Source organism: Pristiophorus japonicus, chromosome 2, assembly GCF_044704955.1.
Source record: "Pristiophorus japonicus isolate sPriJap1 chromosome 2, sPriJap1.hap1, whole genome shotgun sequence".
Lineage (NCBI taxonomy): Eukaryota > Metazoa > Chordata > Chondrichthyes > Pristiophoridae > Pristiophorus > Pristiophorus japonicus.
In genome coordinates, this window is record NC_091978.1 from 4230770 (window position 1) to 4248882 (window position 18113).

Sequence of the window (18113 nt, forward strand, 5' to 3'; positions counted from 1 at the left end):
TTCCGGAGATGAGGGCATTGACTTATGAGGAAAGGTTGAGTAGGTTGGGCCTCTACTCATTGGAATTCAGAAGAATGAGAGGTGATCTTATCGAAACGTATAAGATTATGAGGGGGCTTGACAAGGTGGATGCAGAGAGGATGTTTCCACTGATGGGGGAGACTAGAACTAGGGGGCATGATCTTAGAATAAGGGGCCGCCCATTTAAAACTGAGATGAGGAGGAATTTCTTCTCAGAGGGTTGTAAATCTGTGGAATTCACTGCCTCAGTGAGCTGTGGAAGCTGGGACATTGAAGGGATGTAAGACAGAAATCGACAGTTTCTTAAACGATAAGGGAATCGGGGGAGCGGGCGGGGAAGTGGAGCTGAGTCCATGATCGGATTAGCCATGATCTTATTAAATGGTGGAGCAGGCTCGAGGGGCCGTATGGCCTACTCCTGCTCCTATTTCTTATGTTCTTATGTTCTTAGCCGACATTGTTAACGGTTCTCTCTCCTCAGGTACTATTCCCCTTACCTTCAAATCTGCCGTCATCACACCGGTCTTCAAAAAAAACAACCCTTGACCCCACTTTGCTTGCTGGCTACTGGTCCATCTCCAACCTCCCTTTCCTCTCCAATATCCTTGAACGTGGTGTCACCTCTCAAATCCGTGCCCATCTTTCTCGGGACTCCATGGTTGAATCCCTTCAATCTGGTTTTCACCCCTGTCACAATAATGAAATGGCTCTCATCAAAGTCACAAATTATGTACTTGGTGACACTGACTAAGGTAAACTATCTCTCCTCATCCTTGCCTTGCCTGTAGCCTTTGACACAGTTGACCACTCCATCCTCCTCCAACACCTCTCCACCATCGTCCAGCTGGGTGGGACTGCACTCGCCTGGTTCCATTCTTATCCATCTCATCGTAGTCAGAGAATCTCCTGCAACGGTTTCTCTCCCCATCCCCACATCGTTACCTCTGGTGTCCCCCAAGGGTCTGTCCATGGCCCCCTCCTATTTCTCATCGACATGTTGCCCCTTGGCGACATCATCCGAAAACACAGCGTCAGTTTCCACATATATGCTGATGACACCCAGCTCTACCTCACCACCACTTCTCTCGACCACTGCTTGGTATCTAAATTATCAGACTGCTTGTCCAACATCCAGTACTGGATGAGCAGAAATTTTCTCCAATTGGATATTGGGAAGACTGAAGCCATTGTCTTTGGTCCCTGCCACAAACTGCATTCACTAGCTGACTCCTTTCCTCTTCCTCGAATCTATCTGATGCTGAACCGGACTCTTCGCAACCTAGGTGACCCTGAAATGAGTTTCCAGCCACATATCCGCAGCAGAACTAAGACCGCCTATTTCTACCTCCGTAACGTCGCCCCCCCTCCGTCCCTGCCTCATATCTTCTGCTACTGAAACCCTCATCCGTGCCTTTGTTACCTCTAGACTTGACTATTCCAACTCACTCCTGGCTGGCCTCCCACATTCTACCCTACGTAAACTAGAGGTGATCCAAAACTCGGCAGCCCATGTCCTAACTCGCACCGAGTCCCGCTCACCCATCACCCCCTGTGCTTGCTGACCTGCAGTGGCTCCCGGTTAAGTAATGCCTTGATTTCAAAATTCTCATCCTTGTTTACAAATCCCTCCATGGCCTCACCCTTCCCTATCTCTGTAATCTCCTCCAGCCACCTCCTCCCCCTCTCACCACCCCCCCGCCCCCGAGATGTCTGCGCTCCTCTAACTCTGCCCTCTTGAACATCCCTGATTATAATCGCTTCACCATCGGTGGCCGTGCCTTCTGTTGCCGGGGCCCCAAGCTCTGGAACTCCCTCCCTAAACCTCTCCGCCTCTCTACCTCTCTTTCCTCCTTTTAAGATGCTCCTTAAAACCTCCCTCTTTAACCAAACTCTTGTTTAGCTACTGTCATTTCTTCTTTTGTGATGTCAAAATGTATCTGTTTTCTCTTCTGTTGTTACTGTGAAGTGCCTTAGGACATTATATAAATCTAAGTTATTGTTTCTGTTCATTGCCGGGCGGTTGGAGTGTAAGGGTAAGGAAGTCCTGGTACAATTGTACAGGGACCATACCTGGAGCACTGGGCACAGTTTTGGTCTCCTTTATTAAGGAAAGGATATACTTGCTTTAGAAGGAGTGAAAAGAAGGTTCACTTGAGTGATCCCTGGGATGGGAAACTGAGTAGAATGGGCCTCTATTCTCTGGAGTTTCGAAGAATGGGAGGTGATCTCATTGAAACAGATAACATTCTTAGAGAGCTTGACAGGGTTAATGCTGAGAGGAATCCAGAACCAGGGATCACAGTCCCACCATCAGGGCTGGACCATCGAGGACTGAGATGAGGAGAAATGTCTTCACTCAGAGGGTGGTGAATCTTTGGAATTCTCTGCCCCAGAGGGCCGTTGATGCTCAGTCCATGAGTATATGCAAGTCTGCGATTGATAGATGTTTGGGCACAAAGGGAGCCAAGGGATATGGGGATTGGGCAGGAAGGTGGAGTTGAGGTAGATGATCAGCCATGATCATATTGAATGGTGGAAGAGGCTCGAGGGGCCGTATTTTAAAACATTTGTTCTGGGATGCGGGCGTCGCTGGCAAGGCAGGCATTTATTGCCCATCCCTAATTGCCCGTGAGAAGATGGTGGTAAACCACCTTCTTGAACCACTGCAGTCCGTGTGGTGAAGGTGCTCCCACAGTGCTGTTAGGGAGGGAGTTCCAGGATTGTGACCCAGCGACGATGAAGGAACCGCCGATATATTTCCAAGTCAGAATGTTGTGGAACTTGGAGGGAAACTTGGAGGTGGTGGTGTTCCCATGTGCCTGCTGCCCTTGTCCTTGCCAAGGCGTGTTTGGGAGGTGCTGCCGAAGAAGCCTTGGCGAGTTGCTGCAGTGTATCTTGTAGATGGGACACAATGCAGCCACGGTGCGCCGGTGGTGGAGGGAGTGAATGTTGAAGGTGATGGATGGGGGGCCCATCAAATGGGCTGCTTTGTTCTGGATGGTGTTGAGCTTCTTGAGTGTTGTTGGAGCTGCGCTCATCCAGGCAAGTGGAGAGTATTCCATCACACTCCTGACTTGTGCCTTGTAGTGGTGGAAAGGCTTTGGGGAGTCAGGACATGAGACACTTGCCGCAGAATACCCAGCCTCTGACCTCTTGTTGCCACAGTATTTATGTGGCTGGTCCAGTTAAGTTTCTGGTCAATGGTGAACCCCAGGACGTTGATGGTGGGGGATTCAGCGATGGTAATGTCGTTGAATGTCAAGGGATGGTGGTTAGACTCTCGCTTGTTGGCGATGGTCATTGCCTGGCACTTGTGTGGTGTGAATGTTACTTGTCACTTATCAGCCCAAGTCTGAATGTTGTCCAGGTCTTGCTGCATGTGGACATGGACTGCTTCACTGACCGACTCCTGCTCCTATTGTTTATGTTATGTACATTAAAGTTCCAATAGACACACACACCTTTCCCCAATGCTGACCATAACATGTTCAGACCCTCCCCAGTCCCAATACACACCTTTCACCAATACTGACCATAACATGCTCAGACACTTCCCTATCCCAATACACACCTTTCCCCAATACTGACCATAACATGCTCAGACCCTCCCCAGTCCCAATACACACCGGTCCCCAATACTGACCATAACATGCTCAGACCATGGACTGCTTCACTGACCGACTCCTGCTCCTATTGTTTATGTTATGTACATTAAAGTTCCAATAGACACACACACCTTTCCCCAATGCTGACCATAACATGTTCAGACCCTCCCCAGTCCCAATACACACCTTTCACCAATACTGACCATAACATGCTCAGACACTTCCCTATCCCAATACACACCTTTCCCCAATACTGACCATAACATGCTCAGACCCTCCCCAGTCCCAATACACACTATTCTCCAATACTGACCATAACATGCTCAGACCCTTCCCAGTCCCAATACACACACAGACCTTTCCCCAATACTGACCATAACATGCTCAGACCCTCCCCAGTCCCAATACACACCTTTCCCCAATATTGACCATAACATGCTCAGACCCTCCCCAGTCCCAATACACACACTGGTCCCCAATGCTGACCATAACATGCTCAGACCCTCCCCAGTCCCAATACACACACTGGTCCCCAATACTGACCATAACATGCTCAGACCCTCCCCAGTCCCAAAACACACACAGACCTTTCCCCAATACTGACCATAACTTGTTCAGACCCTCCAGTCCCAATACACACACAGACCTTTCCCCAATACTGGCCATAACATGCTCAGACCCTCCCCAGTCCCATACACACACCGACCTTTTCCCAATACTGACCATAACATGCTCAGACCCTCCACAGTCCCAATATACACATAGTCCTTTCCCCAATACTGACCATAACATGCTCAGACCCTCCCCAGTCCCAATACACACACAGACCTTTCCCCAATACTGACCATAACATGCTCAGACCCTCCCCAGTCCCAAAACACACACAGGCCTTTTCCCAATACTGACCATGACATGCACAGACCCTCCGCAGTCCCAATACACACATCGACCTTTCCCCAATACTGACCATAACATGCTCAGACCCTCCCCAGTCCCAAAACACACACAGACCATTCCCCAATAATGACCATAACATGCTCAGACCCTCCCCAGTCCCAATACACACCAGTCCCCAATAATGACCATAACATGCACAGACCCTCCCCAGTCCCAATACACACACAGACCTTTCCCCAATACTGACCATAACATGCTCAGACCCTCCCCAGTCCCAAAACACACACAGGCCTTTTCCCAATACTGACCATAACATACTCAGACCCTCCCCAGTTCCAATACACACAGACCTTTCCCCAATACTGACCATAACATGCGCAAACCCTCCCCAGTCCCAATACACACACAGACCTTTCCCCAATACTGACCATAACATGCGCAAACCCTCCCCAGTCCCAATACACACACAGACCATTCCCCAATATTGACCATAACTTGCTCAGGCCCTCCCCAGTCCCAATACACACACAGACCATTCCCCAATACTGACCACATCATGCTCAGGCCCTCCCCAGTCCCAATACACACACAGACCATTCCCCAATACTGACCATAACATGCTCAGACCCTCCCCAGTCCCAACACACACACAGACCTTTCCCCAATACTGACCATAACATGCTCAGACCCTCCTCAGTCCCAATACACACCAGTCCCCAATACTGACCATAACATGCTCAGACCCTCCCCAGTCCCAATACATGCCTTTCCCCAATACTGACCATAACATGCTCAGACCCTCCTCAGTCCCAATACACACCAGTCCCCAATACTGACCATAACATGCTCAGACCCTCCTCAGTCCCAATACACACCAGTCCCCAATACTGACCATAACATGCTCAGACCCTCCCCAGTCCCAACACACACACAGACCTTTCCCCAATACTGACCATAACATGCTCAGACCCTCCCCAGTCCCAATACACACATAGACCTTTCCCCAATACTGACCATAACTTGCTCAGACCCTCCCGAGTCCCAATACACACACCGACCTTTCCCCAATACTGACCATAACTTGCTCAGACCCTCCCGAGTCCCAATACACACACCGACCTTTCCCCAATACTGACCATAACTTGCTCAGACCCTCCCGAGTCCCAATACACACACCGACCTTTCCCCAATACTGACCATAACTTGCTCAGACCCTCCCCAGTCCCAATACACACATAGACCTTTCCCCAATACTGACCATAACTTGCTCAGATCCTCCCCAGTCCCAATACATGCCTTTCCCCAATACTGACCATAACTTGCTCAGACCCTCCCCAGTCCCAATACACATCTTTCCCCAATACTGACCATAACATGCTCAGACCCTCCCCAGTCCCAATACACACACAGACCTTTCCCCAATAGTGACCATAACATGCTCGGCCCCTCCCCAGTCCCAATACACACCTTTCCCCCAATAGTGACCATAACATGCTCAGACCCTCCCCAGTCCCAATACACACCTTTCCCCCAATAGTGACCATAACATGCTCAGACCCTCCCCAGTCCCAATACACACACAGACCTTTCCCCAATACTGACCATAACATGCTCAGACCCTCCCCAGTCCCAATACACACACAGACCTTTCCCCAATACTGACCATAACATGCTCAGACACTCCCCAGTCCCAATACACACCGGTCCCCAATATTGACCATAACTTGCTCAGACCCTCCCCAGTCCCAATACACACACACAGACCTTTCCCCCAATAGTGACCATAACATGCTCAGACCCTCCCCAGTCCCAATACACACACAGACCTTTCCCCAATACTGACCATAACATGCTCAGACCCTCCCCAGTCCCAATACACACACAGACCTTTCCACAATACTGACCATAACATGCTCAGACCCTCCCCAGTCCCAATACACACACAGACCTTTCCCCAATACTGACCATAACATGCTCGGCCCCTCCCCAGTCCCATTTTCCCTGCACCCTTCATGCTGGGCAGCTGAAGACAAGTTCTGTTACAACAGCAAAGCCCAACTGGTTCCCATGGGCCCAGAGAAATGTTTACTTGCTAGTTTATCACAGATCCTTCGACTGAAAGTCAGCCATTTGCATAGATTCTGCCATATTATAGATCATTAGTCAATGATAATGTGTCAGCCAATCAGCATTGCCATCTGTCACACGTACCTCTGGTACTGTGGGTTTGGTTATATCAGCTGTCACTGAGCCTGACGTCACTCACAGCGGGCTGGACCTGGGACTGAGAAGGTTGCAGGTGATCAGAACTCTCTCTCTCTCTCACACAGAGACACCGCCTTTGGAGACTCTGGTAAGCAGTCGGGTATGAATGGGCTTTTATACCAGCTCCGGGGTTCGTCACTTGCTAAGTAGGGATTCAGGTGTGTGTACCTTTTGTCCTGTCCCGATACAGGGCTCAGTAATGGAGGGGGTCTACACAGGGAGACTGGATCGAGAGACAAGGTATTGGTGTTTATCAAGGACGTGTAAGGAGGGAGAGCCTACTCCTGTTCCTAATTCTTATGTTCTTATGTTATGTTCTCTGTAGGGTCCCAGTGAGGGAGAGAAGGAGAGCTCACCTCTGTCTGTAGGGCCCCAGAGAGGGAGAGAGATAGAGCTCACCTCTGTCTGTAGGGTCCCAGTGAGGGAGAGTTCACCTCTATCTGTAGGGTCCCAGTGAGGGAGAGTGATAGAGCTCACCTCTGTCTGTAGGGTCCCAGTGAGGGAGAGAGGGAGAGCTCACCTCTGTCTTTAGGGTCCCAGAGAAGGAGAGAGGGAGAGCTCACCTCTGTCTGTAGGGTCCCAGAGAGGGAGAGCGATAAAGCTCACCTCTGTCTGTCGGGCCCCAGTGAGGGAGAGCGATAAAGCTCACCTCTGTCTGTAGGGCCCGAGAGAGGGAGAGCTCACCTTTGTCTGTAGGGTCGCAGTGAGGGACAGAGGTAGAGCTCACCTCTATCTGTAGGGTCCCAGTGAGGGAGAGCTCACCTCTGTGTGTAGGGTCCCAGTGAGGGACAGAGGGAGAGCTCCCCTCTGCACTGGGAGTGCCAGCCTGGATTTATTTCTCGAGTCTCTGGAGTGGGACTTGATCCCACCACCTTCTGACTCAGAGGCGAGAGTGCTAGTCACTGAGCCATGACGGGCAATGTATTCGGGCAGTTTGAGGGCTGTGGTGGGGTGGAATATGGAGTTTACATCGAAAGTCTGTCGGTGTCCCAGTGAGGGGGAGAGGTGGAGCTCAACGATTTATAATTTGATATACCCACTGATTCCCTGTCCAACTCCCTATTTAAAGTTCCCTCGGACCTCACTACCCCCTCAACTCTCTAATAATAATTCCCTGTGTTCACTTCCAGAATATCCCCCAGTACGATGAGGACTCTGCTGCTGATTCTGGGTTACCTGAGTAAGTCATTTTCATTATAAACAAACTGCACCGTTTATTTAATGTCTTTATGTAAAGAAACCTCCGAAGGTGCTTCTGGTTTGTGACTTGCATCAGGGCAGTTTCAGGGCTGTGGCTGGGAGAGAAATCTGATTGGAGAGGTTCAAACATGGAGTTTACTTTGAAATTCTTACATTCCTATTATTTATACTTTTAATTACTGATCAGATTTAAAACCTCTGGATGTGTGATAGGTATTCCATCATTTCTGTGCACAGTTTTGGCTTCTATATTACACAAAAAGGATGTAGAGGCACTGGAGAGGGTGCGATAAAGGATTGACAAGATGATACCAGAACTGCGATGTTATAACTCTCAGGAAAGACTGAACTGGCTGGGGGCTCTTTTCTCTGGAAAGGAGAAGGCTGAAGGGGGGAACCTGGTACAGGTCTTTAAAATGATGGCAGTAAACTTATAGAAGATGTTTTGTAAGAGAAAATTGGTATTAGGGGTATAAGTGAAATAAGGTTTAAAGTGCTGGTTTCTACATCGGCTCAGCAAAAGGGACAGAAGGTGTGTGGCTGACCTCACATTCTGACATATTCCAGCACCAAGGACCCAGAGGCCTCTGATTCAACATTGATGTACTAAAACACTAGATAACATTAAGGTATGTCCAGTCCGACAAGATGAGACTCTGTGAAAAGACTCTAATCAGACTTTTAGGCGCTATGTACAATCAGCAAATTCTAATCCAATGAGATCATCCCAGTTAAGGTATAAAAGATGCCTTGAGATCTTGGTTTGTCAATCCAAAATATTACTAATAAGGTAACCCAATTAGAGATCGAGGGAGGTTGTACCGAGGGGCGAAGGGATCTATGAAAGGTATAAATGATGTACAATTTTGCTATTCAGGGAACGTCTCCACTCACAGGTGGCTGTGATGAGAAGTGTTCCCGGACGTCTGTAATTAAAGATTGTTATACCTTGCCATCCGTCCCCGTCTAATACTTCGAGGGCTGCTATGAGCGTTGGGACGAGCGTCGACCCTTTCTATAAAAGGGCCCGCTCGTGGGAAGCGAAGCCTTCCCATTTTCCCTTCATTTCCACTTGTGGGCGAGACGAAATCTCAGGAGCCATCAATATAAGATTGTCACAAATAAATCCAGTAGGGAATTCGGGAGAAACTTCTTTACCCAGAGAGTGGTGAGAATGTGGAGCTCATCACCATGCAGAGATGCTGAGGCGAGAGTCAGAGATTATTCATGGCTGAGCTCGATGAACACACAGAGGGAAAGGAATAGAAGGATATGTTGATAGGGTGTGATGTAGACGGCTGGGAGGAGGCTCGTGTGGAGCATAAACAGTGTTAGGACCAGTTCGGCAAAATGGACTCTTTCTGTGCTGTAAATTCATCGTAATTCCAGGCCGTACATACTTGCACAATATTATACACATATTCTTAATTACTGAACAGATGTAAACATTCAGCATTTGTAATATGTCATTAATATTTGCATTACTGATATTATGCATTTGTTATAGGCTTTAATACTTTCATTATTGATATTATTTATTATGCATTTGCGACTACACTCGATCAGCTTCGCTGGGCAGGCCACATAGTTCGCATGCCTGATACGAGACTCCCTAAGCAAATGCTTTATTCGGAGCTCCTTCATGGTAAACGAGCCAAAGGAGGACAGCGGAAACGTTATAAGGACACCCTCAAAGCCTCCCTGGTAAAGTGCAACATCACCACTGACACCTGGGAGACCCTGGCCGCAGACCGCCCGAGGTGGAGAAAGTCCATCCAGGAGGCCGTTGAGTTCTTCGAGTCTCGATGCAAGGAGCATGAAGAGGCCAAGCGCAGGCAGCGGAAGGAGCGCACGGCAAACCAACCCCACCCACCCCTTCCCTCGACAAATGTCTGTCCCACCTGTAACTGGGTCTGTGGCTCTCGTATCGGACTGTTCACCAAAGAACTCACTTTGGGAGTGGAAGCAAGTCTTCCTCGATTCCGAGGGACTGCCTATGATGATGATGAGATATTTAATACTTGCATTATTGATATTTATTGGGGGAAAATTGGGGTTGGAGGCTTCCCACGGGCGAACGCCTCCAACCGAAATTCTTTTGATGAAAATACCTGGTGGACCCGGAGGAACGTTGACTAGCGCTCCAAGGCCTAGCTGCACAGTCTGCGTACAGGAACATGTCTTGCAGGATCATATGTGTATCCTGGGATCGCGTGGGTCTGGACCACCAATCACAATGTAGCATTCTCGTGCCTAGTAATGGGAGCTCCGAGCTCGGTTACCATCAATGAGAATATCCCTAAAATCAAATAAAACACCGACATAAATAAAGAAAGCACCATTTTTTTTAAGTTAATAGAAATTACATTAAATTAAATGTTTGAGAGAGAATTTTAGTTTTGCGAATTAAAAAAAAATGTTTTAACAGTGTTCAAAATAAACTTCCCTTCACGGACAGGTTTTTTTTAATATAAAAATAAGAACATAAGAAATAAGAGCAGGAGTAGGCCGTCTGGCCACTCGAGCCTGCTCCGTTCATCAATAAGATCATGGCTCATCTGATCTTGGCTTCCCTGCCCCACTCCCCATAAACCTTGACTCCCTTATGCCCTTAAAAGTAATGACATGTATTTTGTTCTCTGTTTTAAAAGTCCTACGCTGGTAAAAGTAGGCTATACATCTGCTTTTAACCAGGCATAAGAGTTTGAAGGACATTCGCTGGGCAAGAGTTGGGCAAATAGCCCCCCATCTCTGACCCGTGGATGTCCAGCATTGGAGAAGCCTCTTTGTGTGTGCGCACATCGTATGCACCCAGAGAGGTCTCAATTTTCAGTTCATTATGTATTTGCAATATATCTTTAATTTTTGAATTATTATTCATATTATTTATTATGCATTTGTGATATATATTTAATATCTGCATTATTGATTGGCAGACTGCTTGACCGACATCCAGTTCTGGATGAGCAGAAATGTTCCCCAATGAAATATTGGGAAGACCGAAGCCATTGTCTTTAGTCCCCACCACAAACGCCGTTCCGTAGCCACTGACTCCACCTCTCTCCCTAACATCTGTCTGAGGCTGATCCACATTGTTCGCAACCTTGGTTCATATTTGACCCTGAAATGAGCTTCCGGCCACATATCCGCAGAATAACTGAAACCGCCTATTTCCACCTCTATCATCGCCCGTCTCCGCCCCTGCCTCAGCTCATCTGCTGCTGAAACCCTCATCCATGCCTTTGTTACCTCTAGACCTGACTACTCCAAAACACTCCTGGCTGGCCTCCCACATTCTACTCGACGTAAACTTGAGATCATCCAAAACTCGACTGCCTATGTCCTAACTCGCACCAAGTCCCATTCACCTATCACCCCTGTGTTTGCTGGCCTACATTGGCTCCCGGTTAAGGAACAGCTCAATTTTAAAATCCACTTCCTTATTTTCAAATCCCTCCATGGCCCTCGCCCCTCCCTATCTCTGTAATCTCCTCCACCCCCACAGCCCCACAAGATGTCTGTGCTCCCCTAATTCTGACCTCTTGAGCATCCTTGATTATAATCGCTCATTATAATCTCTGTGTCTTCAGCTGCCTAGGCCCCAAGCTCTGGAATGTCCTGTCTAAATCTGTCCACCTCTGAGCCTCTATTTCCTCCTTTAAGACGCTCCTTAAAACCTACTTGTTATATATGTGGACTTGTATTTACTCTGTACAGCTACCAGAGGGCTCTTCCTCTGGAGTCCCAAGGGATCCCATAATCCCTTGGGAGCACAGATATTTAAGGAGGCTGCACAGGTTTGAGGCGCACTCTAGAGACCTGCAATAAAAGACTAAGGTCACACTTTACTTTGAGCTCACAGTGTTCAGTCTGACTCTTTCTCCATACTCAACAACTGGCGACGAGATACAGATAGCGAACCCAAAGATGCAGAGAACAGTGGGCATCCTGGAGAAATTTTCGGAGGGAGATGATTGGGAAACTTTTGTGGAGCGACTCGACCAATACTTCATGGCCAACGAGCTAGATGGGGAAGAGAGCGCTGCCAAACGAAGGGCGATCCTCCTCACCGTCTGTGGGGCACCAACGTATGGCCTCATGAAGAACCTGCTCACTCCAGCGAAACCCACGGAGAATCGTACGACGATTTGTGCACACTGGTCCGAGAGCATTTGAACCCGAAGTAAAGCATTCTGATGGCGAGGTACCGGTTCTACACCTACAAAAGGTCTGAAGGCCAGGAAGGGGTAAGTTATGTCGCCGAGCTAAGACGCCTTGCAGGACATTGCGAATTTGAAGGACATTTGGAGCACATGCTCAGAGACTTTTTCGTATTTGGCATTGTCCACAAGACAATACTTCGCAAACTTTTGACTGTAGAGACCCCAACCTTGAGTAAGGCCAGAGCGATAGCCGAGGTGTTCATTGCCACCAGTGACAATACTAAGCAAATCTCTCAGCACACAAGTTTGTGAACAAAGTGATGTTGTTTTCGAATCGTAACGTACAGGGCAGGTCACACATACCTGCAGCTGCACATCCGCAGATGTCCCAGAGTCCACCATCAAGGGTGATGAATGCAAGGTCATTAACACCTTGTTGGCGCTGCGGGAGTGATCATCATTTCCATTCATGCCGATTCAAAGAGTACGTTTGCAAGGGCTGTGGAACAATGGGACACCTCCAACGAGTGTGCAGGCGAGCTGCAAAGCCTGTTAAACCTGCAAACCACCACGTTGCAGAGGAGGACAGATCCACAGAGGATCACAACGAACCAGAGCCTCAGATAGAGGAGGCAGAAGTGCATGGGGTGCACACATTCACCACAAATTGCCCCCCAATAATGCTGAATGTTAAACTAAATGGACATCTTGGTCACAGGTCGAACACAGTTGAGCACCTGCAGAACCTGGAAGAGGTTCTTAGTTGACTCAGCCACGTGGGGCTCAGGTTAAAACGCTCGAAGTGCGTTTTCCTGGCACCTGAAGTGGAGTTCTTGGGAAGGAGGATTGCGGCAGACGGCATCAGGCCCACTAACATGAAGACGGAGGCAATCGGGAATGCACCATGGGTTTGGGGCAAAAGCCAAGAAAATGCCTTTGTAAAAGTGAGAAAATTGTTATGCTCAAACAAATTGCTTGTGTTGCATGATCCATGTAAGCGTTTGGTACTAGCAGGTGATGCGTCGTCATATGGCGTCGGGTGTGTATTGCAATAAGCTAATGATTTCGGGAAAATGCAACCGGTTGCTTATGCATCCAGGAGTCTGTCGAAGGCTGAGAGCCTACAGCATGATTGAAAAAGAAGCGATGCGTGTGTCTATGGGGTAAATAAAATGCATCAATACCTGTTTGGGCTAAAATTTGAATTGGAAACTGACCATAAGCCACTTATATCCCTGTTTTCCGAGAGTAAAGGGATAAATACCAATGCATCGGCCCGCATCCAGAGATGGGCGCTCACGTTGTCCGCATACAACTACGCCATCCGCCACAGGCCAGGCACAGAAAACTGCGTTGATGCTCTCAGTGGGCTGCTATTGCCCATCGCGGGGGTGGAAATGGTGCAGCCCGCAGATCATGGTTATGGAAGCATTTGAGAGTGAGCAATCACCCATCACTGATCGGCAGATCAAAACCTGGACAAGCCAGGATCCCTTATTATCTCTAGTCAAAAGCAGTGTGCTCAAGGTAGACAAGTCCCCTGGTCAAGGTAGACAAGTCCCCTGGTCAAGGTAGACAAGTCCCCTGGTCAAGATAGACAAGTCCCCTGGTCCTGATGAAATGCATCCCAGGGTATTAAAAGAGATGGCGGAAGTTATAGCAGATGCATTAGTTATAATCTACCAAAATTCTCTGGACTCTGGGGAGGTACCAGCGGATTGGAAAGCAGCTAATGTAACGCCTCTGTTTAAAAAAGGGGGCAGACAAAAGGCAGGTAACTATAGGCTGGTTAGTTTAACATATGTAGTGGGGAAAATGCTTGAAACTATCATTAAGGAAGAAATAGTGGGACATCTAGGTAGGAATAGTGCAATCAAGCAGACGCAACATGGATTCATGAAGGGGAAATCATGTTTAACTAATTTACTGGAATTCTTTGACGATATAACGAGCATGGTAGGTAGAGGTGTACCGATGGATGTGGTGTATTTAGATTTCCAAAAGGCATTCGATAAGATGCCACACAAAAGGTTACTGCAGAAGATAAAGGTACGCGGAGTCAGAGGAAATGTATTAGCATGGATAGAGAATTGGCTGGCTAACAGAAAGCAGAGAGTCGGGATAAATGGGTTCTTTTCGGGTTGGAAATCGGTGGTTAGTGGTGTGCCACAGGGATCGGTGCTGGGACCACAACTGTTTACAATATACATAGATAACCTGGAAGAGGGGACAGAGTGTAGTGTAACAAAATTTGCAGGTGACATAAAGATTAGTGGGAAAGCGGGTTGTGCAGAGGAAACAGAGAGGCTGCAAAGAGATTTAGATAGGTTAAGCGAATGGGCTAAGGTTTGGCAGATGGAATACAATGTCGGAAAGTGTGAGGTCATCCACCTTGGGAAACAAAACAGTAAAAGGGAATATTATTTGAATGGGGAGAAATTACAACATGCTGCGGTGCAGAGGGACCTGGGGGTCCTTGTGCGTGAATCCCAAAAAGTTAGTTTGCAGGTGCAGCAGGTAAACATAGAAACATAGAAAATAGGTGCAGGAGCAGGCCATTCGGCCCTTCTAGCCTGCACCGCCATTCAATGCGTTCTTGGCTGAAAATGCAACTTCAGTACCTCCTTCCCACTTTCTCGCCATACCCTTTGATCCCCCTAGTAGTAAGGACTTCATCTAACTCCCTTTTGAATATATTTAGTGAATTGGCCTCAACAGCTTTCTGTGGTAGAGAATTCCACAGGTTCACCACTCTCTGGGTGAAGAAGTTTCTCCTCATCTCGGTCCTAAATGGCTTACCCCTTATCCTCAGACTGTAACCCCTGGTTCTGGACTTCCCCAACATTGGGAACATTCTTCCTGCATCTAACCTGTCTGAACCCATCAGAATTTTAAACGTTTCTATGAGGTCCCCTCTCATTCTTCTGAACTCCAGTGAATACAAGCCCAGTTGATCCAGTCTTTCTTGATAGGTCAGTCCCGCCATCCCGGGAATCAGTCTGGTGAACCTTCGCTGCACTCCCTCAATAGCAAGAATGTCCTTCCTCAAGTTAGGAGACCAAAACTGTACACAATACTCCAAGTGTGGCCTCACCAAGGCCCTGCTCTACCTGCATGCCGACCTTCAATGACTGATGTACCATGACACCCAGGTCTTGTTGCACCTCCCCTTTTCCTAATCTGTCACCATTCAGATAATAGTCTGTCTCTCTGTTTTTACCACCAAAGTGGATAACCTCACATTTATCCACATTATACTTCATCTGCCATGCATTTGCCCACTCACTTAACCTATCCAAGTCACTCTGCAGCCTCATAGCATCCTCCTCGCAGCTCACACTGCCACCCAACTTAGTGTCATCCGCAAATTTGGAGATACTACATTTAATCCCCTCGTCTAAATCATTAATATACAGTGTAAACAGCTGACACCCCAGCACAGAACCTTGCGGTACCCCACTAGTCACTGCCTGCCATTCTGAAAAGTACCCATTTACTCCTACTCTTTGCTTCCTGTCTGACAACCAGTTCTCAATCCACGTCAGCACACTACCCCCAATCCCATGTGCTTTAGGAAGGCTGTAATCAGGAAGGCGAATGGAATGTTGGCCTTCATTGCGAGAGGGATGGAGTACAAAAGCAGGGAGGTCCTCTGCAACTGTATAGGGTATTGGTGAGGCCGCACCTGGAGTACTGCGTGCAGTTTTAGTCACCTTACTTAAGGAAGGATATACTAGCTTTGGAGGGGGTACAGAGACGATTCACTAGGCTGATTCCGGAGATGAGGGGCTTATCTTATGATGATAGATTGAGTAGACTGGGTCTTTACTCGTTGGAGTTCAGAAGGATGAGGGGTGATCTTATAGAAACATTTAAAAGAATGAAAGGGATAGACAAGATAGAGGCAGAGAGGTTGTTTCCATTGGTCGCGGAGACTAGAACTAGGGGGCACAGCCTCAAAATACGGGGGAGCCTATTTAAAACCGAGTTGAGAAGGAATTTCTTCTCCCAGAGGGTTGTGAATCTGTGGAATTCTCTGCCCAAGGAAGCAGTTGAGGCTAGCTCATTGAATGTGTTCAAGTCACAGATAGATAGATTTTTAACCAAGAAGGGAATTAAGGGTTATGGGGAGCGGGCGGGTAAGTGGAGCTGAGTCCACGGCCAGATCAGCCATGATCTTGTTGAATGGCAGAGCAGGCTCAAGGGGCTAGATGGCCTACTCCTGTTCCTAATTCTTATGTTCTTATGTTCACGGGAGCTGGTCCAGTGTCCCAGTGGAAATGCAGGAAGAGATAAAGCCGTTTCAGCGGCGCAAAGGTGAAATGTCTATACAGGCAGACTGCCTTCTGTGGAGCAATCGAGTAGTGGTCCCCAAGAAGGGTAGAGATACCTTTATCAACGACCTCCACAGTACTCACCCAGGCATCGTAATGATGAAAGCGATAGCCAGATCCCATGTGTGGTAGCCCGGTATCGATGTGGACTTAGAGTCCTGCGTTCACAGATGTAATACATGCTCGCAGTTAAGCAATTCACCCAGGGAGGTGCCGCTAAATTTATGGTCTTGGCCCTCCAAACCCTGGTCTAGGGTACACGTCGACTATGCAGGCCCGTTCTTGGGTAAAATGTTCCTTGTGGTGGTAGACGCGTATTCCAAGTGGAGTGAACGTGAGATAATGTCGGCTAGCACGTCCGCTGCCACTACTGAAAGCCTGTGGGCCATGTTTGCCACACATGGCTAACCCAATGTCCTGGTGAGCGACAAGGGAGAACCAGTGGATCTGGTGTATTTGGACTTTCAAAAGGCTTTTGACAAGGTCCCACACAAGAGATTGGTGTGCAAAATCAAAGCACATGGTATTGGGGGTAATGTACTGACGTGGATAGAGAATTGGTTGGCAGACAGGAAGCAGAGAGTCGGGATAAATGGGTCCTTTTCAGAATGGCAGGCAGTGACTAGTGGGGTGCCGCAGGGCTCAGTGCTGGGACCCCAGCTATTTACAATATACATTAATGATTTAGATGAAGGAATTGAGTGTAATATCTCCAAGTTTGCAGATGACACTAAGCTGGGTGGCGGTGCGAGCTGTGAGGAGGATGCTAAGAGGCTGCAGGGTGACTTGACAGGTTAGGTCAGTGGGCAAATGCATGGCAGATGCAGTATAATGTGGATAAATGTGGGTTTATCTATTTTGGGGGCAAAAACACGAAGGCAGAATATTATCTGAATGGTGGCAGATTACGAAAAGGAGAGGTGCAACGAGACTTGGGTGTCATGGTTCATCAGTCATTGAAGGTTGGCATGCAGGTACAGCAGGCGGTGACGAAGGCAAATGGTATGTTGGCCTTCATAGCTAGGGGATTTGAGTATCGGAGCAGGGAGGTCTTACTGCAGTTGTACAGGGCCTTGGTGAGGCCTCACCTGGTATATTGTGTTCAGTTTTGGCCTCCTAATCTGAGGAAGGACGTTCGTGCTATTGAGGGAGTGCAGTGAAGGTTCACCAGACTCATTCCAGGGATGGTTGGACTGACACACGAAGCGAGACTGGATCAATTGGGCCTTTATTCACTGGAGTTTAGAAAGATGAGAGGGGATCTCATAGAAACGTATAAGATTCTGACGAGACTGGACAGGTTAGATGCGGAAAGAATGTTCCCGATGTTAGGAAAGTCTAGAACCAGGGGACATAGTCATAGGATAAGGGGTAAGCCATTTCGAACTGAGATGAGGAGAAACACCTTCACTCAGAGAGTTGTTAACCTGTGGAATTCCCAGCCGCAGAGAGTTGTTGATGCCAGTTCATTGGATATATTCAGGAGGGAGTTAGATATGGCCCTTACGGCTAAAGGGATCAAGGGGTATGGAGAGAAAGCAGGAAAGGGGTACTGAGGGAATGATCAGCCATGATCTTATTGAATGGCGGTGCAGGCTTGAAGGGCCGAAAGGCCTACTCCTGCACCT

At 48.1% G+C, this 18113-nt stretch overlaps 1 protein-coding gene across 7 annotated transcripts in view; it reads left to right on the plus strand.

Moving 5' to 3' along the window:
- fbxo41 (F-box protein 41) overlaps positions 1-18113 on the plus strand; it is a 248309-nt gene that overhangs the window by 218789 nt on the left and 11407 nt on the right. For 6 of the 7 annotated variants that reach the window (XM_070866554.1, XM_070866561.1, XM_070866562.1 and 3 more), the window contains one exon: positions 7919-7968. In XM_070866554.1, the coding sequence (XP_070722655.1) occupies positions 7919-7968 (50 nt within the window). Of the gene's footprint in view, positions 1-7918; positions 7969-18113 lie in introns of those variants that run through there. The other variant, XR_011588477.1, reaches the window with a different exon arrangement.